General features: G+C 33.1%; 1 protein-coding gene across 2 annotated transcripts in view; it reads right to left on the bottom strand.

Moving 5' to 3' along the window:
• The window catches only part of MNAT1 (MNAT CDK-activating kinase assembly factor 1), a 208,133-nt gene that overhangs the window by 112,319 nt on the left and 68,414 nt on the right, over positions 1-27,400 (bottom strand). Inside the window, exons 4-6 of one of the 2 annotated variants that reach the window (XM_012656279.1) lie at positions 24,508-24,611; positions 15,855-15,995; positions 10,152-10,277 (exon numbers count right to left, since the gene is read on the bottom strand). In XM_012656279.1, coding sequence (XP_012511733.1) covers positions 10,152-10,277; positions 15,855-15,995; positions 24,508-24,611 — 371 coding nt within the window. The remainder of the gene's footprint in view (positions 1-10,151; positions 10,278-15,854; positions 15,996-24,507; positions 24,612-27,400) is intronic. The other variant, XM_012656280.1, reaches the window with a different exon arrangement.

Genomic DNA, 27,400 nt, shown 5'->3' with positions numbered 1-27,400 from the left:
GCTGTAGACATTTAAATTAAGAGAAAGTAACCACCTCATAGTCACCTAGTTAATTATATGGTATAATAAGAACTGATAAGACCATTAATGTGAATTTGACTTACATTTCAAAACACATTTATACATATAAATAACTTTAATACCAATGACATTCTCATAAGACTTGAGAGTCTCAAAAGACTTTGATTTGCTACCTAAATAACTCTAATATTACTGGCATTCCCATAAGACTTGAGAAAGTCTCAAAAGACTTTGATTTGCTACTTAAGTGCAAATTATATATTAAAAATCAAATTAATAATACTTGGTCAAGTTTTGTTTTTATTTTTCAAGCAAAATAACAAAGCACCTAAGCTGTTTGGCATAAACTTACATAGTTTTATAGTATATAACTGTTCAATATAATTTTTATTTTCTTATTTCAGATACAAATGGGTATTGGTTTTTTATAATACATACATTTAAACAAAGAGTTAACTTTCAGTGAGTTCAGAGGAATATGCAATGCTTAAAGCAAATAGCTAAATACTATTTGTTATACTCAGAAAAGCCAATTTATATCACAAACAAACACTCTGTTCCTTTCTGACTCATCCATAGATAATATAAAAGAAAAATTTTAAAACATCAGGATTAAAATACTCAAAACACTTTTTCCCTTTGGTAATGTCTGTCATGCTTCCCCAGACTACTCCCCAATAACAAAAGTTATACTTAAAAGACAAAGAACCAAAAGTTATACTTAAAAATAATTTTTAGGTTATCTTTGTGACAACTATTATGTTATCTTTGTAGCTAAGTTTATTTCCAGTTTGCATATAAACAAAGTAGAGTGAAGTTTAGAATATCATCCCATCTGAAGAAGCACCAGATTCTCAGCCTTAGAGCCTCACTCCTAATTTTATGAAATGACCAATGTGCCTTTGCTTGCTTCCAAAAGACTAAGATTTACTCACTCATGAGTCTTGTATGGATAATTAGTAACATAAATCATCTAGTAACGAATGAGGAAAAAAAGGCTTTTTTGAAGTCTATTCACTGGCTTAAATAAGAATGATGTAATCAAGAACAGTAACCATATCTATACATTGAGGAAATAATTAGGATTGTTTGTAAAACGATGAAGAAACAGAAGACTACTAATTTTATTGTTGGGATTTGAACCAATTAGCTTAAAATAACTAACACCTGACTGAGAAACAAAGTTGCAGCCCTCACTTTTAAGAGTTCAAAATCTATCACCACACAGAAGGCCCACATACGTATAAAATGAAGTTTCTCTTATTCACACATAAAACAGTGATGAAGTAGAACTCTCTCTGATATTGAAATCACAAATTATACATATAATTTTTCTAAGACTCTACCCCTAACATTCCCCCATCCCTGAGAGGTGTTTTTTTTTGTTTTTTATTTTTTAAAGAGATGGTTCAAGTGAACCTCCCACATTGGCTTTCCAAAGCGATGGGATTACAGGCATAAACCATGTCACCCAGCCCCACTGAGAGTTTGATTCCCAGGAAATATACTTCAAGAAATGCATACGACACAACCAATGTGAATATTTCTAACCAAAATATGTTCACTGACTGCCTCAACTCTACATATGTGAACACATAATGATTAAATCTTGATTTCTTAATCATTACTTTATGCTCATTTTTAACTCATCTTTCTCTAGGTTTATTAAAAAAATAAATTCAATCTTTTCAGTCGCATCTTAAAGAATATATTTCCAAAAACCTTAATCATATTTACATGGCTTTTTTTTTTTTTTTTCCACGTTGAGCATAACTAACTTCATCTGTTGTGTCTGACTTTAAGTAGAGCAGATCAAGAAAAGAAAGTCATTGTGCGGACTCCTGCCCCTTAGATTACCTAGTCCGTATAATCAGCCCACTATTTGAAGCAATAGCTCAAATCTTATCTTCTTCAAATCAGAGGACACCTGAATCAGAATGTATAAGTTTGTTTTTTAATATTTTTATTAAATAATATAACAGAATGAGTTTCAATTTCATCTTTTAAATGTGATCTAACTTCTCTTAGACTCAGTTTTCAAACCTGCAAAAATAGCAATACTACTTATTTCATGGAGATATAAAAACAAAAAGTAACACTTATTAAAAAGAACTATCTTAGGTTATAAATTCTTAAGCAGTGTTTGTATCTTTGTGTATCAAGCATCCAGTCTGTGCCTTTATCACAGGCATTCAGTAACAATTTGTCCAACAAAATCAACCCCTGTGATATAGGCATTCAATGAATGTTACTTTTCATCCTTCACTTTAGGATTGATTTTTCCAAACAGTATAAAAATACTTAACTTCATAAACATTTAGATTTTCATCTACATTCTCTTATCAGTCTCCACATTTGGTAAATAATAGACACCAATAAATTCACATAAATACTGTCATTCTAAATTTTTTCCTTGCCCTGAACCAAGTGCTGAATATTATTTTAATAAGTATTCCATCACATCCTTAAGTTATATGAATCTCAATATGCATTAATTGGATCTCCTATCTCACATCACATACACCCCACCCAAAATCAGTTCCAGGTAGATAACAGAAAAGTAAAACAATGAAGACACCGTTGAGAGAATGGAAAAAACAAGCCACATAGTGACAAAAGTTAGTTACAACATATATGACTAACAAAAGGCTTAGATCCAGAACATATAAAGAACTCATACATATGCTCAAGAGTCTTGAACAGGCATTTCACAAAATAGGATAGCCAATATTCAATCTCATTAGTGATGAGTGAAAGAAAATGCAGATTAAAATCACAATATATCATTAAATAGGCACTAGAATGGCTAAACTAGAAAAGATACAAAATCACAAGTGTCAGTAAGAATGTGGAATAACAAGAACTCTTGTACACTGCTGTAGAAGAACAATTAGTAAAAACCTCTCTGGAAAACAATGTGGCACTATCCCCTAAAGTGAACATACATATTCACTATAACCCAGTAACTCTATTCTTAGGTAAATAACCACCAAAAATGTATGTATATAGCACCAAGAAACATGCACAAAAATGTTCACTGTAGCATTATTCATAATACCAAAAACTCAAAACAATCCAAATGTCAATGAACATAAGAATGGATAAATATATTCCTCCAACAGAATATTATCCAGCAATGAAAATGAAAGAACTATAGCTATATACAAAAACATGGATGAATCTCACAAATATAACATTGACAGGAAAACAATAATCAGGTTATACATGTATACGTGCTTAGATGTTAGAACTGCTTATAAGAGCAAGAAGGTAACTACTTTTGGGAAAAGAAATACAGTTTTGACCAGGTATGAGGGGGCATGAAGAGGGCTTTCAGAGTGCTAACAATATTTTTTTTTAACCTGAATATGATGGTTACACAGATGTTTATGTTGTGTTAATTCACTGAGATATATGGTTTGGTTCTGTGCACTTTTGTGTATGTACATTACATCTCACAAAAGATTATGAGAGAGGAAGGGAAGGAAGAAAAATAATAAGGGCACAACACCATTTGGAAAGATATGTAATGTACGGTCATGTGCCACATAACAAAGTTTCAGTCAATGACAATGGTCCCACAAGATTATAATACCATATTTTTACTCTACCTTTTCTATGTTTAAATATAAAAACACTTACCATTGTATTACGATTGCCTACAGCACTTAGTATAGTAACATGATCTATAGGTTTGTAGCCTAGGAGCAATAGGCTATCCCATATAGCCCACGTATGTAATAGGCTATACCATCTAGGTATGTGTAAGTACACTCTACGATGTTTGCACAACAACGAAATTGTCAAACAATGCATTTCTCAGAACATAATCCTAGTCGTTGATTGATGTATGACTGTATTAAGTTAAATGCAATGGTCAAAAGAAATTCTGATGGCAAATAAGTACATATTAAGTATGCTAACATAATTAATCATCAGGGAAATGCAAATTAAAACCATAATGAGATACCACTTACTCATCTGTTCAGAATGACTTAAAAATATTTAAAAACTCACAACACTGAGTGCTGGCAAGGATGCAGAGCAACTGGAACACTCATACAATGCTGGTGAGAATGCGTATAGCTACTCTGGAAAACAGTTTGGTTGTTTCTTACAAAGCTAAACACATCCTTACCACATAACTCAGCAATCCCAATCTTAGTATTCACCCAATGAAATTTATGTACAAACACACACACACACACACACACACACACACACACACAACTATATGCAAATATTTATAGCAGCTTCATTCAGAATCATAAAAAAAAAAAAAACCTAAAAACAACCCAAATGTCCTTCAACCAATGAATAAAGAAACTGGTATATTTATGTAATAGTGTATTACTCAGCAAAATGGAACAAACTATCGACACATGCAACAACATGGATAAATCTCAAATGTATTTGTTAAGCTAACAAAGCTAGAGCTAAAAGGCCATACACAATGTATGGTTCTATTTATATGACATTCTGGAAAAGCCAAAACAACAGAAACACAGAGCAGATCACTGGTTGCCAGTGGTTGGAGGTACCAGATTAACTATGAAAAAGCAGCACAAGAGAATTTTGAGGAGTGATGGAACTTAGTTTGAAACTGATCGTAAATATTTTATATTTTTTCAGTACCCACATAGCCATGATCACATGTGAGTTAAAATATGCAGCCTCAAAAGATGTTTGCAATTTAATTTAACAGCTAGCACACATATGACAAACAAGGCAGGCAATTTTAAAATTCAAAAAAAGTAGCTAGATGGACAGTTGGGGAGAGAAATGAAGCGATAAATGAAAAAAAAAGACAAATGTTCATTATATTTACGGATCAAATCTTGGCATTTTTATATTTTAAGGGCCTTTTACCTCAATTTCATATAAACGGTAACTTCTTAGTTACAAAAGATAATATACTGAAGACAGAAAATTAAAGCAATAGAAGTCTTAAATGTCACTCAGAGATAGACATTCAAAGAACATAAATGCAATATAAAGATAGAAATAATTTTTTTCCTCTCTAAATCGATTTGCCTTGCTGCAGATATTAAACATTATTAAAAACAAATAAACTCATAGTAAGATACATCTTCAGGCAAAAAAGGAAATCTGTATAGCACATTCCACTTCCTGAATACCCACCCCAAAGTAATCAGATAAAAAGTGAGCACTCCTGCTAACAAGCTCTCATAGTAATTCAGGGACAACTAAAGGCACCGTGTACTCGGTAGTCAGCTCTCAGTTCTAGAATTTGATCCCTTTGTCCATCTTCGAGGTTGTTGACCTTAGAGCCAGGGTGCAAGACCCACTGTTCATTCAAATCTTTCCTTAAAAGGCAAAGTAGAGGGAGGTTTATTAAATTTGCTCCAAGATAAGCTGAGATTAAAACCTCTTCTTTTATCATTAAAAGGTATGCTGCTGAAGCAACTTCACCACTGTGAATGTATTTCCTAATCTCCTCGAGGAAATAGATTTGCAAAGGCAGAATGTTTTGCTCATGTCATGCACATGTTAACAAATTTGTTAATCAATGATTGTTCCTCAAAAATTTTTAAAGTGGCCTTTGAAATAATTCCATTTTTAAATAAACAGAACATTCTGAAACAAAGAAGACCACCACCAACTACTCTGTCAAGTTGAAAGAAGGATGTAGATCTGATGCTGCCTCTATTTAGGCCACAAGAAAAGCACTAGACTGCCTAAGAGGTTTAACCCAGATTACATGAATTTCAACATTTACTACAGGTAAGAATGAAGAGATAAGAACACAGAAAAGGAGGATAACATGAACCATACTTCTTATTGGTAATGCGGTGTGAAAATGTGATGGAAATTTAGACATATCTGTAAAAATAATGACTTTTTTTATGTTTTATTTTGGTTGTACACTACATCAAATCCTTCTTGACCCAAATCAGAGACTCTCAAGGGCAAAGTGGAATGCTGTGAAGTTAAGAAAAATAAAGAGAACAATAATTTATTCAAAAATTTTTCACTGTATACCCACTAACTACATAGTATGATAGTTAGGCCCCATAAGAACACATAAAATTCTCTTACAGAACACACTCTGTCCTCAAGAAAGCATCTAAACTGAAACAAACATGAAAAATAATCTGTGATACAAAGCAGGAACTACAATATATAACAAAAGTATACACAAAATGCTAGAGAGGCATCAGAATACATAACTAAATTCCACACAATAGAAGGCCTCATGGAAATCATATTTAGCCAGTGCCATAAATTATAATTAGAGTTTTCATAAGTAAAGTATATTCCATTCTAAGGAGAATAAACGTCACAAATAAAGGCACAGAAGCTTGAAAGTACTTTAGGATCTTCAGACAATTCAATGTGAGCCTAAGATGTAAGATTCATTCGCTCATCCAAAAATATTTAATAAAAACCTGCCACGTATCTTCATTAAATAGGTACTAGAGACAAATTTCCTACTAGGTTCAAAGTTTACAGTCTAGTGGTAGAGATAAATATTAAACAATGTACCCATAAAACATTTTCTGATAGTGATTTATGTTAAAAGGGGTTAAAAAGCATACTATTAATACAATGGGGGTAGGGATGGGCATGGGAGAAGGATACTTTAGATAGGATGGTCAAAAGGTCAGTGTGAATTGAACATACTGAGCGAGAGAGAGAAGGGAAAGCATTCTCTCAACAGTGTCTTTTCTTTTGTCTCTTTATAGGACACAGTGTTTCTTAACTTAGGCCTTTTGTTATTGCTCTTTGCTTGGATTTTTGCCTGGCTAACTTCTTTTCACTGTTCACTTCTTCATACAAAAGTCACTTTCTCAAAGATGAGAAAGTGGATGGTAAGTATTCTGGATTTTACTCTAAGTGTATTGGGAAGACATTGGAAGATATTAAGCAAATAAGTGATGGTCTGATTTTTTTTTTTAAGGGCCACCACCACTGCCTCTCGCAGCAGCTCGGGCCAGAGCTCGGTGGCGGCTGCAGATTTTTTTAATGTTATTTATTCCATCACCTACTCATCTGGAGAATGGCCCAAAAGGCTTACAGAATAGATTACAGGGTGCACAGATGAACAGAGAGACCAGATGGAAGGTTACTGCAGTAGCCCAGGAGAGAAGTTATGGCAACTAGCCTAGGATGACAGAGATGAACAGAAGTGGGTGAATTCAAGAGAAATTTTGGAGGTAAAGCCAACTTAATATCAAATTATCTAGATTTTAAAATTCTATAGTCAGCAACTGAAAAAAAACTGTTGTAAAAGACTTGAGATGAGTTACTGTGTCTTCTACTTCTGCAGTAAGCCAGATTTTTTAAAATATTAACATTACATATGCCATAAAAGGAAGAGAACTGGAAACCAGAAGCAATTGCTACACATTTGCTAAAAGGGAAACAATATTAAATCACAAGCAACAATAAAAATACAGTAATTGTGACTTTATCCACTGAGGCCAGAGGAAAGAAACAGTCTTTTGCCTTTTAAAATTAGAATATTGTCTTTAATTAGAAATATACTTTGATAACGTTTTGAGATACTCATTCTTACATTCCCACCATGCTCAGTTTATAATAGGGAATACGTATCTGAGGTGTATAGCTACACTGTATAGCTACATCTGAACATTAGACTTCTTTCCTGAAAATCACTGACTTGACTGGTCATTTAGTTAACTTTTGCCACTTCAGTCCTGCATGACATTAACACTGGCTTTGAAATACTCACAGGCACACAATGATAAAAGTTAACCAAAAATTCTGCAAACTCCATCATCTTGAGTTTTAAAATGTCAGAGGAAAAAAGGAGAAAACTCAATTCTTAACTCTATAAGTTCTTACAGAGTTTATTAGATAATCTGACCAATAACGACAAAAGCAAAGTACAACTTGGTTATAAGTAGCTTCCTTCTGTCTCTAGAATTCACCTCAAAGAAGATACTTTTCAAGAGAGTAAAGAAGGCTGAGTGTAGTGCTCACACCTATAATCCTAGCACTTTGGGAGGCAGAGGTGGGAGGATCACCTGAGGCCAGGAGTTTGAGACCAGCCTGCACAACACAGGGAGACCAACTTAAGAAATCAAAAAATTTTCATTCACCAAAATATCAAAGTTGCTGATACTTACATTATAATTCATTAAGGAATTCATTCAGTGATTATAATCACTCTGTTATAATTCTAATCAACTATTTATTCATTTATTCATCCATCCATTGGTCCATCCAATTACCTATCTTCCAGCCAAGATTATATGGAAAGCCTGTTACTTGGCAACTCTAGGCACCCTTATAGATTGCCAAAGAGAGACAGAAAGGTGAACTGATAATTATAATGCAATGATTGTAAGCCTTAGTATAAAGGAATGCTCAAAGGTTAATAATATCAGGACAATGGCAGCATGGGAAAGAAAGATACAGAGAATATACCCTAGCATAAAAAGATTAAATAAGAAATGCTCTTCTCTAAACTTGATAATACCTAATATTAAATTAGACACTATAATCATTTCACAATAAACTGTAAACCTGTAAGTTTTGGTTAGTTTAGCTTTATATTTTAAAAGCAAAAATTAAATAAAAAAATAGAAAATCTAAAAATTTTGGACAGTATTTATTTAGAATTATTGTATTACAAAATATTCAGCCTGCTTCCTTCCATTGGGAATCAGCAGCAGCCGCAAAATGCTCAATAATTTTTATTTCATATTTATTGAACACTGTATGTCAGGCAATATCCAAGGCATACATAATTTAATCCTCAGTGCAATCCTATGAGTTGAGAAATAACCCTATTTATAGACGAAAATAATGAAAACAGGCAGCTTGTTCAAAGTTACAAGACAAATTTTTCCTCTAACTTTACAATTGGTTATGTTAGAGGCAAATTTTGAATGTGGGTCTTCTTACTCCAATCCCAATGCTGTTTTCATTATACATAGTTACAGAATATAAAGATTTATGGAATAAATTAGTATAGTCATCTGTGTTATCAACTCACAATATTATTAATAACAACTAGCCTTATTTATTGAGAGTTTACTAAATGCCAAGCATTATGCTGGACACTCTGTTCACATATTTCATTTAATATCTTCAGCAAGCTTATGAGATAGGTATTATCATCACCATTTTACAGATGAGGAAAAAAAGCTTATTAGAGAGGCTAAGTAATTTGCTCATGTCAAGCAGTTGGCTAAATGGATTAGTTGAGAGTTGAATCAAGTCTGCTTGGCTCCAAATTCCAAATCCTTACCCATGACTTTATAATGCTGTCACACTTACTTTTTTTTAACCATTTAAATATTTTTATTAATATATAAAAGTTGTACATATTTTCAGGATACATGTGATATTTTGATACTTGCATACAATAAGTAATGATCAAATCAGAGTAATTGGGATATCTATCACCTCAAATATTTATCTTTTCTAATCACCCTTTTTATACTACTCTAGTGAGACTATTTTAAAATATAATTACTAATTTGGAAGTTACATATTTTAGAGTGGCTGTATCTTAAAAACCTGGATGTTAAAAAATATTAAAATTAATATGCCAAAGCATATATTTCCTAAACAAAAGAAACTTTATAGAAATATCCAAACATATCATTGGCTTATAAAATCTTTCCTTTGAATGCTAAAATAAACAATAAAATATAAAGTAAACAATTTTTAAAACCCAAATTAGACTTAAAACAGCCCAGAAGCTAAAAACGGCTTTCAAGTATTTTTTTTAAAATATATATGAGACAAAAAGACTGTTCAGGGGAAATATAAATTGATATATTTGCTTTCCCATTTCATATCTGCAGATAACTACTTTCCTAACAATATTTATGTATTTTCTTCTAAGAAATGTTTTCCTACCTTATAAGCTTAAAAATTCATGCAGAATAAGAAAAACATACAAACATACAAACCCAATATCACACAACAAAACTGTGTTGTACTTTGCAAATTATCTATTACTCTTCTCTTTCCTCATACTGCACATATCCATATTTCCAGACACCAAGCCTAGATCAGACACTGTTCTTAAACATCTGAACATTTCAGTTCACTGTAGAAATCATATAAAATTATAAAGCATAATCCTTGCAAAAATATTTTTCAAACAAGCAATTAAAAATAAGGCTTACCATTTTGATGCCTGTGGAAAACGTCACCGGTTTTACAGGTTTGGGTTTTTCAATTTGCATTTCTAATTGGGTAGATCTATCTTTATGCTGAGCCAAAAGCAGAGCAACAGGGAGATCAGAACTCTCCTGTAAGAAAAGCTCAAGTTCAATAGGAAACTTAAGAAGGGAACAGTAAAGAACAACAAGATTTTTATTTTAAGTTATGCCTTTCCAATAAGCATTTGATGTCAAACAAAATATTCACTTTATGGAGAACATTTTACAAAAAAAAATATTAACATTCCATAATAAGAAAAGCCTGTTGTAAATTCATACATTAAAATAACCTGCAAATAAGTATTTTTATAAAATCCACATTAAAAGGTCCTATTTCATCTAGCAAACCAACAATATTTATTAAAACAAAAGTAGTACAAAGTATTATAACTTAGATCAGATGTTTATCTAAGACACATTCTTTTTAGCAATGAATTCAGACCAGTTTGAAATTGTTTCCCATTAGATTTCACCTGAGACCGTTTGGAAATTATCCTTGTTCTGTTTTGCACAATGCAACTATTGTAAGTACAACCAAAAGTATATTTATTTTCTCCCTTACTAACTTACTTTTAAAAATTAAGTCCAAATTTTTTAAATTAAGCAATAAAATGATAAACATTTTTAATATCTTATATTGATAATAAATCAAGGCTGCTATTTACACAAATCTGCGTGTGCACACACATTTTAATAACACAAGCAAATAACTGACTAATTCTTATATGTAGACTGCTATTTATCCTGTTTAAGGAGAAATCCTCTTACATGTTTAAAGTGCTGCAGAGCTAAGGTCTAAACTAAATGATAAACAGACTTTTTCCTTTCTGAGTTGTCAGTTAAATAAGAAACTAGGAACATAAGCAGAGGGAGGTCAGGAGAGAAGTAGATCCATGTCTCTCCCCACCTCACACACACACACACACACACACACACACATACACACACACACACACACACACACACACACTAGTACTTTCTATATCTGTAAACAAAGATGAAGATACAAACACATTCCTATTTCCTATACCAAGGTTATCTGCAAAACAAACATTGTTAAAGAGGCTATAGATCTTGAAAACAGTGACTACTTAGAATTCAATCCTGAAGAAACTCTGTTAAAGTTTTACAGTATGAAAGCAGACATATAAGCAGTTTGTAATTTTCCTTCCAAATCTAACAACTTAATAATTTTTTTAGGCAAAAATGTGGTTTATTAACATACTTAAAGGAATTGTTTAAGGTTATAGTGTAGAAGTAATTCAAATAAAATGCAATGTAATTCAACAGAACTGTCCCAGAATAAAGTTGCACATCAAGACTTTGTAATAGAAGAACATTGCAAGAGCAATGTTACACAGATTAAAACCTGGGGAAGACGTGGTGGCTGAAACCTATAATCCCAGCGCTTCAGGAGGGTGAGGTGCAGGATCATTTGAGCCTAGGAACTCAAGACCAGCCTGAGCAACACAGGAAACCCCATCTCTACAAAAAATAAAAAATTAGCTGGGTGTGGTGGCATGCACCTGAGTCCTAGCTACTCAGGAGGCTAAGGAGGAGGAGGATGGCTTGAGCCCAGGAGTTCGAGGCTGCAGTGAACTATGATGCCTCCATTGCACTCCAGCCTGGGCGACAGAGCAAGATCTTGTCTCAAAAAAAAAAAAAATAAAGTTTTTTTTAAAAGTGAAAACACAAATTTTATTTATAAAATGAAACCTTATTACAGAGACCTGGCTTTAACAATAATGTAGTATAGGTATTCTATACTTATTAATAGAATACCTTTCATATTCTACAACAAAACACCAGTAATGCATTAGTAACTATATTGCTATGAATCCCTATAGCTGTTCTAGATTTATATTAAGAATTTTATAATAAAATGTAAAATGAGAAAACATTTTAAATGGCTTGTGGCCAAAAATATTTTTTAAAGGCTAGTCTATCTTTTCATATGTAGAAACTAACAGAAGAAAAATAAATTTCCTTGGCTAAAAAGTTAAAGCAATGCTTCCCAATTTGTACTACAAATGAATTCAAATGTTCTTCCATAACTGATATTTATTCTAAAAGTAAAAGTTCTTATATAAAAGCAAGACAACATGTTCACTTCAAAACGGTTGCTAGTCAAGACTTCAGCTTGTTTTAATCCTGGCTGCACATTCACATAAAAGAATCTGAATGTTAAAATGTCTTGATAAACAGCAGAAATTTAATAAAAATAAACATTCTAGGACTCTAAAAGCCAATTTGAATACTAAGGCACAGAATTTACTTCAAACCTACTTTATTCTATTTTAGCACTCAAAATTTTGAAGCCTAGAAAATTTTGTATTATACTAGAATTAAGCTGGAGTTCTAACAACAAAAAATATCTATAGAGCAAAATAAACTATGTGAAACACACATGCTCTGGGGAATTCCTACCATGCAGGTTTAGCCTTTCAAGTTATAATATTTCATTCTTAGCATTACATTTTACCTTGAAAGGTTCCCTAACCTATATTAATTGCCTGAAGGCACATTGTTTAATATTTAAAGAAATTTTAATAAGAACTGCCTGTAATACTCATTAAAAGCTTTATAATGACCATTTTTAAAAGATTATTTTAACTGACTTTAAGCAAGCCATCTGGCAAACAATATTTCTAATAAAAATCACCTACTGCGTTTGACAACAATATTAGCCCATACAAAATTTAAGACGCAAACTGAAGAGAATTTTCAAACAGGAATATAAAAAGATTTAATAAGTCAGGACCTGTTTAAAAATCTTTTACCAAATTGTTTTTAAAAATTGAATTTACAGTTAGGATTAAATAAATGGACTTTTCAGCCAACATTATGGCAAATGCTAAGCCATAAACATTAAGACCATAACATTAAAATTCTGTCATATAGAGTATAATGTAATGCCAATGCTTTTTTAAAAAGTTAAAAAGTGACTTTTGGCACAAGGACCAAACCCCAAAACAGGAAGAAAAAAATCCTAATAAGTAGTACTTGTATAAATTAGGTCCAGAGAATAATTCTAAGATTTAAGCTTCTAGACATACATATAAATGCTAACTTGTTTAAATAAAATCTAACATACATAGAAAAAGAAATATATTCTTTTACTTAGTTAATAAGAGTTTAAGAAGATAAAAAGAAATTTAATGAATTCATTAGTCATAAGAACCAAAAGTATGCTAACATAAAATTTTAATAAAGATTGAAAAATTAATGTAACTAAAAATCTTTAAAAATAAATCTTAAAATGGAAACCAGAAATGCAAACTGCAGTGGTATTCTAAACAAATCTGTTGTAATTAATTGTACTAACGAATACAGTAAATTACTAAGAATTATTTAACCACCATGTTATATGATCTAAACAGTGAAGAAAGTATGTGCAGTAATGACTTGCAGGTGAAGAAAACAGGAAGTGGGGGAAAAACTCACAAAAATCAATATTAACTCCAGATTATACACAATGTACAACAACGGCAGTTTCACATCTTGCTTCATGCCTCACTGAATTAAAGGGGAGCTTCATGCCAATAGCAGCTCAATGAGGCAGCAAAACTTAGTACTTTTGATGACTAAAAGGATATGCAAGAATAATCGCTATGCAAAGCTGGCTAACCTCAAAATAATATCTAAAAAAATCCTTTACATTGATGTTACGTTAACCCTTTTAACATAAAATGTTAAAAGTTTATTTTTATCTTATGTCAAAGTTCTATATTGGGAATTAATTCAATTAATTCTATAGAGGAGAAGCATTATTCAGAAAGAGTGTGTTCCTCTTCATATAAAATGATGAGGGGCAGAAACTTTCAATAAAACAATTATTTCAATAAAGCAATTATAACACCAATATTTACGAATTCATTCTTTAAAGTCTGTAATATCTCACCGTACACATCTACAAAAATGTAAAACATGATGCATATGTCATCTCAACTGTTAAAGCCATAACTGCCACTTATTACAATAGTTTCAAGAAAGAACTAATAAAATTGTTAAGGAAAATATCATCATTCTATTTAACATGTTGCTGTCCTCATTTTTAAAATCAATTTCACATTCCATTCATAGAAAGTAGATAGAGTTTTATGATAAGCATTTTCTATCAAAGCCCCATTAATGCCCTTATCCTTATTTTTCCTTTACTTACTCACCTACTTCTAATTTAATGGTGCTTTCTCTTTTTATTTCTGGTTAACTAGCTTAAATGCTTTTTGGGGAAAAGTGCAGTAGAAAAATACACACATACATATTTATCCCATCACAAAACAATAATGTATCAACTACACAGGGGAGCTAAATGTGTTAACACCAAAGAAATGTCTCATGAAAATAAATTATGTAAACAGAAAGGGAAAGGGAAGAATGTAGAAAGACTTTCCTGGAGAGGAAGATTTTCTAGTTTGTGATAACATCAACATCACACAGGTTATAAGCATCAAATAATATGGTAATGAATCCACAATCATAAACCTTAGTTAATATTACTGCTATTTCTAACAACATGGACTACTTAGGGAACTAATTGCTGGAAAATGGTAATTTGCAAAATCATTGCCATTTCTTTCAAATATATTATTTTTTCATGCAAAAACATAAAATGCACTTGTGTCACAAAGTAACCAAAGTCACCATAAACTTGGCACAGAGCCAAAATACTTGAACATAAGCAAGTTACTAGAAAATCAGTATTAATCAGGAGAAAAATGCTCCGAAAACAATGTGTTTCAGTCATTTAACTTAAAAACATATAAATAATCGATTAACAATACATTGGTTTATCTCAGTTATAATGTTACTCTCTCATCTGAAAATAAAATGAATATTAACAAAAAGTTTTTAAAAAATAAAAAAGGAATACAAGTAAAATACACCAGAACTTCATTTTAACCTTATTCTTTGAGGTCCATGAATAGTGCCATGCCCACAAACAATACTATATCTTTGGGGTAATAACTTCAAATCCTTCACGGCAGTTAGCAGGATATAAATAAATAAGTGTAAGGGTAAGACAAATTACAATTAAAGTCATTTTTGTAATTCTTATCACTAAACTCACTTTAAGGTACAGAGTGAGTATCAAATGAATTTATATTAATATTATCCCAAGTTCTAGAAAAAAATAATTTTTTTCCCAAGCATTTACTATATGGATTAAAGATGGCCACGATCCTCTCCTTAAGAGGTGGGATCTATATCCATTCTCCTTGAAACTGAGTGGACTCTTTTACTAATAAATATGATAGAATTGATGCTGTGCCAGTTTCTCAGCCCAAGTCTTAAAACATTAATAGCTTCTACTTCCTTACTCTTGGAATACTCTCTTTCGTAGCCCTCAGCCACCATGTAAGAAGTCCAACTACATTACTACAGAAACCACATGGAGAGGTACTCTGGGAATACATTAGAGAAGGAGAGAAGCCAAAAGATCCACTTGAATTCCTAACCCACAGAATTGTGAGCATAAAAGAATGTTGTTTAGGGGGAGTGACTTCTTATTCAGCAATAGCTATAGTGATAGCAACAGATAACTATAACACCAGAGCATAGACACCATGGAAATGCCATTTAAATGCCATTACCCAGCATAATAAATAGGAAAGGTAAACTCAGAAGAATAATTTTTTTTAAATCACAATCAGCATTAATACATACCAGTTCATCTAAAAAAGCCTGCTTATTCTTCCTTCTAAGAATTTGCTGCAGCTGTTCTTCTTTTTGTATAAATAGTCTTCTCTGTTCATTTTCCTGTCGTTCTACTTCTAAAGCTTCTTCCAATTCCTCCTGTTCCCGAGTCTAAAACAGAAATTTATATATGGCACGGAATAAATTTAGTAACCAAGAACAATCCTATACCATGCTTTGATAGTTTCTTTATTCGAAGCCTAAAACACACTAGTCACTTGTTTAATAATGCAGTAATTCCACTTTGAAGGAACTTGAATTCATTTTATTTCATATGGATATGTTACCATTAAAGAGAATAAGTGTTCTGTTATACCATACTAATGGAATTTGTGCCATATTAAGGCAACTGGGAACACATTAAGGGAATTTGAGGGATGGGTTTAGAAAGATGACTAGCCGCAGGCAAGTGAAGAGATCAACTGGGTTCAAGACTGACAATATGAAGACTAGTTAGAAGAATATTCAATAACCCAGATAAGAAATGACAAGCGCCCTAAATAAGGTAATAATCAAATCAGAGGAGGAACCAATTTTGAAAAATGATAAAGAGTGTCCATCAACAGAACATGAAGATTGGCCAAACATGACTTCAACACGTGGATGGATGCTGACACCATTCACTGAGGTAAAAAACATAATGAGAGATATAATAGCCTAAGTAGAAAACACACAAGAGACAAAGATGAACATTATATAATGATAAAAGGATCAGCATATAGAAAGATATAACAATTATGAACATATATGCACCCAACATCAGAGCACCTAAATACATAAAGCAAACACTGACAACTGAAGAGAGAAATAGACACCAATACAAAAATAGTAAGAGACTTCAATAACCCACATTCAATAATGAATGAAACATCCAGACAGAAGATCAATAAGGAAACAAAGGTCTTGAACAGCACTATTGACCAAATGAACCTAAAAGACATATACAGAACATTCCACCCAACAGCAGCAGAATATACATTCTTCTAAAGCACACACAAAACTTTCTCCAGGATAGAACACAAGTTAAGTCACAAAACAAGTCTTAATAAATTTAAGATGATGGAAATCACACCAAGTATCTTTCTTGACCATATGGAATGAAACCAGAAATCATCAGCAGAAAGAAAACTAGAAAATTCACAAATATGTGAAAATTAAATAACACACTCTTGAACAACCATTGGGTCAAGGAAGAAATCAAAAAGGAAATTAGAAAATACCTCAAGACAAACAAAAAACACAGCATGCCAAAACTTATGAGACATAGAAAATGCAGGAGTAAGAGAGAAGTTTATTGTGATAAACACCTACATTAAAAGAGAAGAAAGATCTCAAACAACCTAACTTCACATCAAGAAGCTAGAAAGAGAATAACAAATTAAGCCCAAAATTGGCAGAATGAAGTAAATCACAAAGATCAGAGCAAAAATGAATGAAATAGAAAATACAAAGCAACAGAAAAAAATCAACCAAAAATAGTTGATTTTCTTGAAAAGAGAAACTAAATTAACAAACTCTTAGCAAGACTATGAAAAGAGAGAAAAGACTCAAATAAATAAATAGAAGTGTAAGAGGAAACATCACAATGGATGCTAGAAAAATAGAAAGGATCATAAGAACTAGTATGAATACTAACACACCAACAAACTGGTTAACCTACAAGAAATGGATAAATTCCTAGAAACCTACTATCTACCAACACTGAATCATGAAGAAATAGAAAATCTGAAAAGACCTAAAACTAGTATAGAGATTGAATCAATAATCATACCTTCTAAGAAAAGGCCAGGACCAGATGGCTTCACTGATGAATTCTATCAAACATTTAAAGAACAATTAAACTTTTCAAACTCTTCCAAAAAACTGAAGAGAAGGGCATTTCCAAACTTGTTTTATAAGGCCAGCATTAAAAGCATGATACTAAAACCAGACAAAGATATCACAAGAAAAGAAACTGTAAGACAATATTCCTGATGAACATAAATGCAAAAATCTTCAACAAAATACAACAAACTGAATCCAAAAGGACATTAAAAGGATCATACACCATGACCAACTGGGAATTATCCTTGGATGCAAGGATGGTTCAACATATGAAATTAATTAATATATCACATTAACAGAATAAAGAATAAAAATCATATAATCATATCAATACATGCAGAAAAAGTTTGATAAAATTTAATACCCTTTTACAATAAGAACTCTCAACAAACTAGGAATAGAAGAAAAGTACCTCAACATAATAAAGGCCATTTATGAAAAATCTATCGTTAATATCATGCTCGATGGTGAAAAACTGAAAGGATTTTCTTCTAAGATCAGGAACAAGACAAGAATGCCCACTGTAACCATTTCTACTCAACATAGTACTTACTGGAAGTCCTAGCCAGAGCAATTAGACAAAAAAATAAAAAAGAAAAAAGAAAGAAAGAAAAGGCACTCAAACCAGAAAAAAAAAAAAAGTAAAATTGTTGTTATTTAAAGATAACATCATCTCATATAAAGAAAACCCTAAAGAATCCATAAAACAAACTGGTAGAACTAATAAATTCAATAGTTTCAGGGTATAAAATCAACATACAAAAATAAGTTGTGTTTCCATAAACTAACAACAAACTATCTGAAAAGGAAATTAGGAAACTCCCACTTATAATAATAGCACCAAAAAGAATAAGATACTTAGGAAGAAACTTAACAAAGAAGGTGAAATACTTGTATACTGAAAACTATAAAACATTGATGAAGGAAATTAAAGACAAACAAATAGAAAGACATGCCATATTCATGAATTGGAAGACTTAACATTGTTAAAACATCTGTCCACACTACCCAAAGCAATCCACAGATTCAATGCAATCCCTCTCAAAATCTCAATTCCATTTTTTACAGAAATAGAGAAAATTCTTCAATTCATATAAAATCACAAAAAGCATGAAGAGCCAGAGCAATCTCAAGAAAGAAGAACAAAGCTGGATGCATCACATTTCCTGATTTCAAAAATATATTACAAAGCTACAGTATTAAAAACAGTATAGTACTATTTATTGTATATTCCAAAATAGCTAGAAGAATTATAATGTTCCCAATAAAAGATAAATGTTTGAGGTGATGGATATCCCAATTACCCTGATTTGATCATTATACATTGTATACAATATCAAAATATCACATGTGCCACAAAAATACTTATAACTGTGATATGTCAATTAAAAATACAAAAAGAAAGTATAGTACTGGTATGAAAACAGACATACAGATTAGTGGAACAGAATAGAGAGCTCAGAAATAAATACATGCATGTACAGTCAAGTGATCTTCAACAAGGGTGCCAAGAATATACAATGGGGAAAGGACAGTCTCTTCAACAAATGATGACGGGAAAAATAGATATCTACATGCAAAAGGAAATGAATCCTTATCTTAAACCATAAAAAAATCAACTAGAAATGGGTTTACGAAATGGGTTTAAGACTTAAACATAAAACCTGAACCTGTAAAACTCCTGAAGGACACTTAAAGAGAAAGATTCTTGACACTGGTTTTAGCAACGATTTCATGGATATGACACTGAAAACACAGGCAACAAAAACAAACAAGTGGGGACTCTATCAAACTAAAAAGCTTCTGCACAGCAAAGGAAATAACACAGTGAAAAGGGAACATATAGAATGGGAGAAAATATTTGTAAACCATATATCTGATAAGGGGTTTATCTCCAAAATATATAAGGAACTCCTATAACTCAATAGCAAAAAAACAACCCCAATTAAAAGATGGGCTAAGGACTAGAATAGACATTTCTCTAAAGAAGGCATACAAATGGCCACAGGTATATGAAAAAATGCTCAATGTCACTAAAGCAAGGACATGCAAACCAAAACTGTAATGAGACAGCACCTCATACCTGTTAGAATGGCTATTATCAAAAAAGAAAAGATAACAAGCACTGGCAAGGATGTGGACAATTTGGAATACTTGCACACTATTGGTGGGAATGCAAAATGGTGTAGCTACTATGGAAAACAGTATGAAGGTTTCTCAAGAAATTAAAAATAGTCCTCTCTGGTACTTATCTTGCTAAAAAACAACAACAAAAAAAAAAAAAGGAAGAAAATATATATTAAAAAAATTAAAAATAGAACTATTACATATTATCCAGCCCTTCTGGGAATTTATCTAAAGGAACTGATACCAAGATCTCAAAGACATATTAGCACTTACATGCTCACTGTAGCACTGTCCACAATAGCCAAGATGTGGAAACAACCTATATATGCCCATGGACAGATGAATGGATAAAGAAAATGTGGTATATAAATACAATGGAACACTATTCAGTCTTAAAAAGGAAGGAAACTCTGCAATATGCAACAGCATAAATGAACCTTGAAAACATTATGCTAAGTGAAATAAGCCAGTCACAAAAAGACAAATGTTGCATGATTCCACTTATATGAGGTATCTAAATCATAGAATCAAAGAGTAAAATGGTGCTTGCCAGGGGTTAGGGGGGAGGGGAAATGGGTATTTACTAATCAATGGGCATAAAGTTTCAGTTAAGCTAGATGAACAAATTCTAGATATTTGCTGTACAGCATTGTATTCATAGTCAATAATTTTTTAAGTGTATAATGTGTTAAGACAGTAGATACGATATTTAGTGTTCTTACCACAATAAAATAAAATATTTAAAAAACATAATAAAATAAATGAGAATAAAGATAAAATGTTTAGTTCTAGGCATAGTGAATTGCAGGTACCTATAATACATCCAGAAAAAAATGTCCATTAACCATATGGAGATATATGGATATATTACATAATATAATTCTGAGAGATCAGGAGAAAAACAATGGGCTACAGAAACATTTGAGAGTAATCAGTGTAAAGGAGTAACTCATAAAGAGAATCACTGCAAGGAATCTATATTTAAAAGACGGGAAGGAAAGAAAAGGTTCTTAGAAGGATGAAAGAGGAAGGGAAGGGCAGCAGATGAAGAGGAAAATGGAGTGGCTCCACAGAAGGCAAGAGTTTCCACAGCAAGGAAAAAGTCTTCACCAAGCACTGCCTGGAGGCAAAATAAGATTCAGCTCAATAAAAAGTCTATTGGCTTTGACAACTGAGTAACTGGTAGCTTCAATTTTTTCACTGAAATAGAATATGAGTTTTTGGACATGGTAGACTCAATAAATATTGGTTGGTTAGCTAGCTGATTGAATAATTTGGAATACAGCCATCAATAAAAGTCAAGCATTGGGGGAGGACAATGAAGAAGATACTGAACTAAGATAAATAAAGCAAGTTAAAAAACTAAAGGTCACTGTGTTCTTTCTAATGGCACTACTTTACCCAATCATCCTCCCTTTCTTTACCTCCCACTTCTAATCCATCAATAGGACTTGCTATTTTAAACTCAAAATCTTTTTCTAATTTATCCCTACCCCTCTATTCCTTAAGTCATCTCTGAACTCATCTATATGACTGCAATAACTTGTGATTGGTCTGCTAGACTCCAGACTTGCTCCTCTCAAAACCCTGCAAAATCACTAAATCTATCCTAACAAAAAAGATATCTTATTACCACCCTGCTTTAAACCCTTCAACAGCAATCATCAAGAATTAGTTTTTATAACATTGTTCTAAGGAATCCAAGGAATTCCTAATAAGATGCCTTAAAGTAAACCAGAGAAAAGATTCAGCAGATGAGAATCCAGGTTATCCCTCATCCCATTATCATTTCAACCATAGTACTCTGAGCAACCTTTCATTTGAAGAAGTTTTACCCACTGAAACCTAAAAACAATTGGTCTATATAAGCCCAGATTACTTGTCACAATGTATAAGGTCTCCTATGATCTAGGTCCTTTCTACTTCTCCACCTTCAACCTTCTTTCTTTCTTGAACTTCGGCAGTATAGTACTTACAACGCTCAGAACTCTCTGTGATTATCCAAGCCTTCCCGCCTTCAACCCTCTTTCTTTCTTGAACTTTGGCAGTATAGTACTTACAACTCTGAGAACGCTCCGTGATTATCCAACCCTTCCCGCCCTTGCTCATGACTTCTTTCTGCCTGGAATGTCTTTGTGCCAGCCTCCCTACCTCCGCCCCTGTTTTATCTTCTTCACCAGGGTAACTTCTACATGTCCTTCAAGACTTTATTCAAGCATTATCTTCCCTGGAATGCTCTTTCCAATTTTCCAGAATGGATCAGGTATTCCTCCTCTTTTCTCCCATAGTAATAGGCACACAGCTCTTCTCATGTGCTTATGACAGGGTATTGAAATTACATGGTCCCTAGAGAATAAGGGCTCTTATTCATCTTTGTATACAATATGCTCACCAGATGTTCACGAAATACTTATTTAACTAAATTTTTTTGGGCCAAATTGTTAGACATTCTATACAGCAATCTCGGCGCTCATGACAATCCAGAAAACTGAAAATAAAATTAACCTAATTTTCACTAAGACTTTGTTTTCAAGATTAGATCACCTTTGTTTAGTTTTTCCATGGCCACACTGATGTTAGATGCCAGCTCCATGAAATAAATGAGATCTCCTCAGTGGCTCATTCAGTAACCATTTTTCTATGTCAGAAATGGATCATTTTATGTGCCTAATCATGAAAGAGATAGTAGTTTTCTTTTGGAATAAAAATGATATTTCTGGAACAGCGAGACAATAGAGGTCATTCACAGAGACAGTAAATGACAAATTGCTACCTCAGGTTACTAAAAAGATATCAGCCATATAAGTTGGCTCGTGCTCCAAGGACCACTTCAGGGCTTATTCTACCCAGTGATGCCATACTTATTGATATATGTTAACTATACCATCCTTAAAAATGTGGTCCTAAGTCTGTATGTCAATACCAAACTCCCAGCTAAGTATCACTAACAAGTATAATACAGTGCTCTGCATAGAATGAGCAATTAACAAACGATACTGAATTATACACCGAAACACCTAGTTTATAACATATTCAAGTGCTAACCATTATTACAGTATAAGAGAATAAAAGCAGTCCAAATAAACTCATTATAACATACATGAAATATTTTACTCAATAACCTATCACTATAAAGTTCTCAAATAATTAAAAATTCCTACTTTAAAATAATACAGGCCAGGCAAAGTGGCTCATCCCTGTAACGCTGGGAGGCCAAGGTGGGAAGTTTGCTTGAGGCCAGGAGTTCAAGAACAGCTGGGGCAAGATAACAAGACCCATCTCTACCCAAAAAAAAAAAATCAGCCAGGCATGGTGGCACACACCTGTAGTCCCAGCTACTCAGGAGGCTGAGGCAAGAGGATTACTTGAGCCCAGGAGTTTGAGGTTGCAGTAAGCTATGACTATGCCACTGTATTCTAGCCTGGACAATAAAGACAGACCCTGTCTTAAAAATAATAGTAATAATACAACCAGTCTAGAATTAAATTATTTTTTCATCACAACTCTCAAGATTATTTTCTAGCTTAAAATTATGGATGAAAAAAAGCACTCGCATGAAAGGAACAACCTTCTATTATTGAGTTAAATAGGGCTAATGCAACATGTTACCTAGCAATACCTATTTTGCATGCATCTTCTGATAAACCCAGAGAAGGCTACTGGGCAAGGAGAGTAATGTTTATGGCATATGGATGCTCTCAGAAATGAGATACCTTTTTAAGAAAGCTAGGATGGATATGAATGGAATGAGAATGTAGTGTGAATTAATTCCTTGAGAACTTTATGGCAAGAAAGAAGTGTCTAAGTGAAACACTGTAAGATTATGAAGAAGTCCCTTCTAAACACAAGATGAAAATATAAGGTACATGATCCAAATATACTTAGATCATTTTTACTGGTGATTACAAATTCCTGATGAAGTACCTCAAAAATAATTACCTCTGCTTTCTCCCAAAACTAGAAAGCCAAGCTGTACTCAAGAAACGACAGCAGCTAAATCATATAAATTAGATAATTACATCTCTGTATGCATACAATTCTTTTTCCTTTATAGAATATATTTTAGTAATGAATTTCAAGTCCTGAAATAGTTCAAAACAAAACAAATTTCAACATTAGATAACTACACAAACCAAAATTATTTTTACATGTGACAATGTTACTATTTCAGTAAAACAAAAAAGGTAACTAATAGAGAAACCAAAGTTAAGCTTAGCTTACAAATTTGTTCCTCTGATTTAATTATGAATTCTCATTTTAGTTTCTAATAAATAGTGTCCTTGTTATCTCCCTCTTGAGCTCCATCAGTGTCTGTCTGGATTTTCTCCCTCCTTTAGATGAGAAGGAAATTTAAGTCCAGGGAGAAAAATGAACTTACAATTTTTTATGACCATTGTCCAAAAGCACACTTACCAGAGACTTACACAGACAGGCAACAATAGCATTAACAACCACCTACCTTAAGGATGCAGTCTTAACATAAGTTGTTTTTGCTACAGTAATGTGTGTCTGCCTACCGACATACGTGTATAGCATATATTAGTATTTCTGGCCTAAATTTCAGTTAAATTCCTTGTAAATGTAACAACTTTTAAGGGAAGATAATTTTTTAATGTATCATGTGAAAACATGTTTCTAATACAAAAGAAGATGAAAATACTTAGCAACCAACCAGCTTTAACTTATTTTTCTGAATAACATCTTTGTTTTCCTTTTGGTATATCTCCATTTTCTTTTTGGTGTTGTCCAAATCCACATTGTTGGTCAAGTTGAAAACTGGATTGGAAAGGAAACAATGACACAAAATAAAGTTTTAATATAAATCTTGAGTAGATAATAAAAACCAAATATTCACCACAGTGACTTCTTATTCATCGACTTGTCATTCTTTGTAACTCTATTTGTGACCTTAATCTGCTACCTATTTTAGAGAAAAACTCTATAATTGTTATGGCAACCATGTTTTCTGAGCCAAATATAAGGACAGACTGTCTATCACACAGAATATTGAAATATCAGGATCACTCCAGAAAATATTAGATTTTTATAGTCCCCATTCTAACTTTAAAAGCATACAAAAGATTGTTTAAATTTTTTAAATAAAATGAGTCAGAATCAATACCGGAAATAGAAAAATGATCTGAAAGAATTAAAAAACTATATATTTGTATAATTTATATCAAACAAAAAACAAGTTTTATTTACATTCCAATTGTCTCCAACATGACTAGGTACAAGCTTGAATTATTTCCCATTAGTCTAGATCTAGAAAAGATCTAGATCTAGTAGTCTAGATCTAGAAAAGTATGAAACAGAAAAGAGTTGAGGAAATTGGTACTTTAAGACACGAGTCTGTCTTTTCCTCATTTGCCAGCAAATTAATAAAGTTCCCTTTCCTTCTCCTCAAGCTTCTGGTTCTCGTTCTTCTGATGCAGCCTCAGGCACTAGTGCCAAACTTTCATTAACAGAATTTGGCGTCCCTGGGTGGGCCCATCAGTGCCCCAATGGAATGGAACCCCATGATTGAAGAGGCAGGGAGCAGCCCTGGGTCAAGCCATGGGTATTCACCACTAGGAGTAACTTCTTTTTTGAGGTGAGAGACTAAGGGACAGCCCCAGCAGCTGCTGGAGCCTGTTTTAGCTCCGGGGAACTCCCATTTCTCTATCTCCCCGAATTAGACGCAGCTCCCCTGCCACCTGAACTTCGCTGGGGAAAAAGAAACAGATTTGGGACTGCTGTGAGAGCCTCAGCCATTTTGTTTAAGTTTCCCAGTGTGCACGCCAAGACCCTTGATTCCACCTATGGGGCTGTTTGGGGTGGTTTGGATTTGGTTGGTTCTTGTTTTGAGTGGTTCCCATTTGTTTGGAAGGCCTTGGCATTTTAGATTGCTTGTGTTGGGGATTCCCTATATTTTCTGTGTTTGTTTGTTTGTGAGTTTTGTTGCAAAACAAGGAAGCTTCATCTGAAAGCTGCTTGGGGAGAATCTTGGCTAAATAGCCAACTTATACCTGTAAGTCTATGTCTAAAAGAGAATGGTGTTACTGTAATCCAATGTACATGCTGGAGTGTGAGAAGCGGCTGTTGAATGAAACCTTAAATTCTATTTAAAAAAAGAAAAGAGTTGAAACTTAAAAGGGAAAGCAAAGGATAAACTGGATAAACCAAAACTTAGACTAAAATAATTTCTTAAAAGAAGCCACTGAGACACATTCAGACACTACTAAATGTTCAGTGACTTAAATTCTCTTTTTATAAGTCCAACTCAAAATAATATGAAATATAAATGCCATACTCCCTTCTAAGTTTACATATATAAATCAAAAATTTACTATAATACTCTTTTCAAAAAAAGCTTTTTTTTTTTGTTATTTTTTTTTTTTTTTGAGACAGAGTCTCACTCTGTTGCCCAGGCTAGAGTGCCGTGGCATCATCCTAGCTCACAGCAACCTCAAACTCTTGGGCTCAAGCGATCCTCCTGCCTCAGCCTCCCGAGTAGGTGGGACTACAGGCATGCACCACCATGCCTGGCTAATTTTTTCTATATATTTTTAGTTGTCCAATTAATTTCTTTCTATTTTTAGTAGAGACGGGGTCTCACTCTTGCTCAGGCTGGTTTCGAACTCCTGAGCTCAAACAATCCGCCCGCCTCGGCCTGCCAGAGAGCTAGGATTACAGGCGTGAAAAAAAAAGCTTTTTAAAACCTCTTCTGATATACATAAACTCACATACTACAAAGCACTGCCCCACTACCCAACCCTCTTTAGTCAGCATCAGCCTGTCCAAGGAAGAATCCACATTAATAAGACTTTCCTGTTCCATAATTCAATTCAGGCCTCCCTCAGCTTCTCCTATAATCTTTCTCCATATGTTATTAGCTCTTATACCCCTTCTCCAATTACTTAACCACTGCTTCCTGCTTCTTGTCCTAAAACAAGATAGATCTACCCTAAGTAACTCTACTCTATCACTTGGGTTTCTATAGATTGACATATACATATACTAGTTTCTTACAAAACTAAATATACTCTACCATATAATCCAGCAATCAAGCTCCTAGGTATTTATCCAAATGAGTTGAGAACTGAAGTCAATTCAAAAAAACAAATATGAATGGTTATATTAGGTTGATGCGAAAGTAACTGCAGTTTTAGCATTGTTGAAATTTGCCATATGATATTGGAATACATTCTTAAATGTGGTTATGTTATACATCCTTTTAATGCACATTTTTCGCTTTATGTTTTTTTGCTAATACCTTATTACTTGCTGTTTATTTTATATTTACTTTAGACTATGGAAATGATGTTAGACAAAAAGCAAATTCCAGTGATTTTCTTATTCGAGTTCAAAATGGGTCGTAAAGCAACGGAGACAACTTGTAACATCAATAACGCATTTGGCCCAGGAACTGCTAACAAACGTACAGTGTGGTGGTGGTTCAAGAAATTTTGCAAAGGAGGGCCGGGCGCGGTGGCTCACGTCTGTAATCCTAGCACTCTGGGAGGCTGAGGCGGGTGGATTGTTTGAGCTCAGGAGTTCAAAACCAGCCTGAGCAAGAGCGAGAC

This window comes from Propithecus coquereli, unplaced genomic scaffold (assembly GCF_000956105.1).
Source record: "Propithecus coquereli isolate 6110/MARCELLA unplaced genomic scaffold, Pcoq_1.0 Scaffold5, whole genome shotgun sequence".
In the NCBI taxonomy this organism is placed as follows: Eukaryota; Metazoa; Chordata; class Mammalia; order Primates; family Indriidae; genus Propithecus; species Propithecus coquereli.
This window is presented reverse-complemented; position numbering and strand designations above follow the sequence as displayed.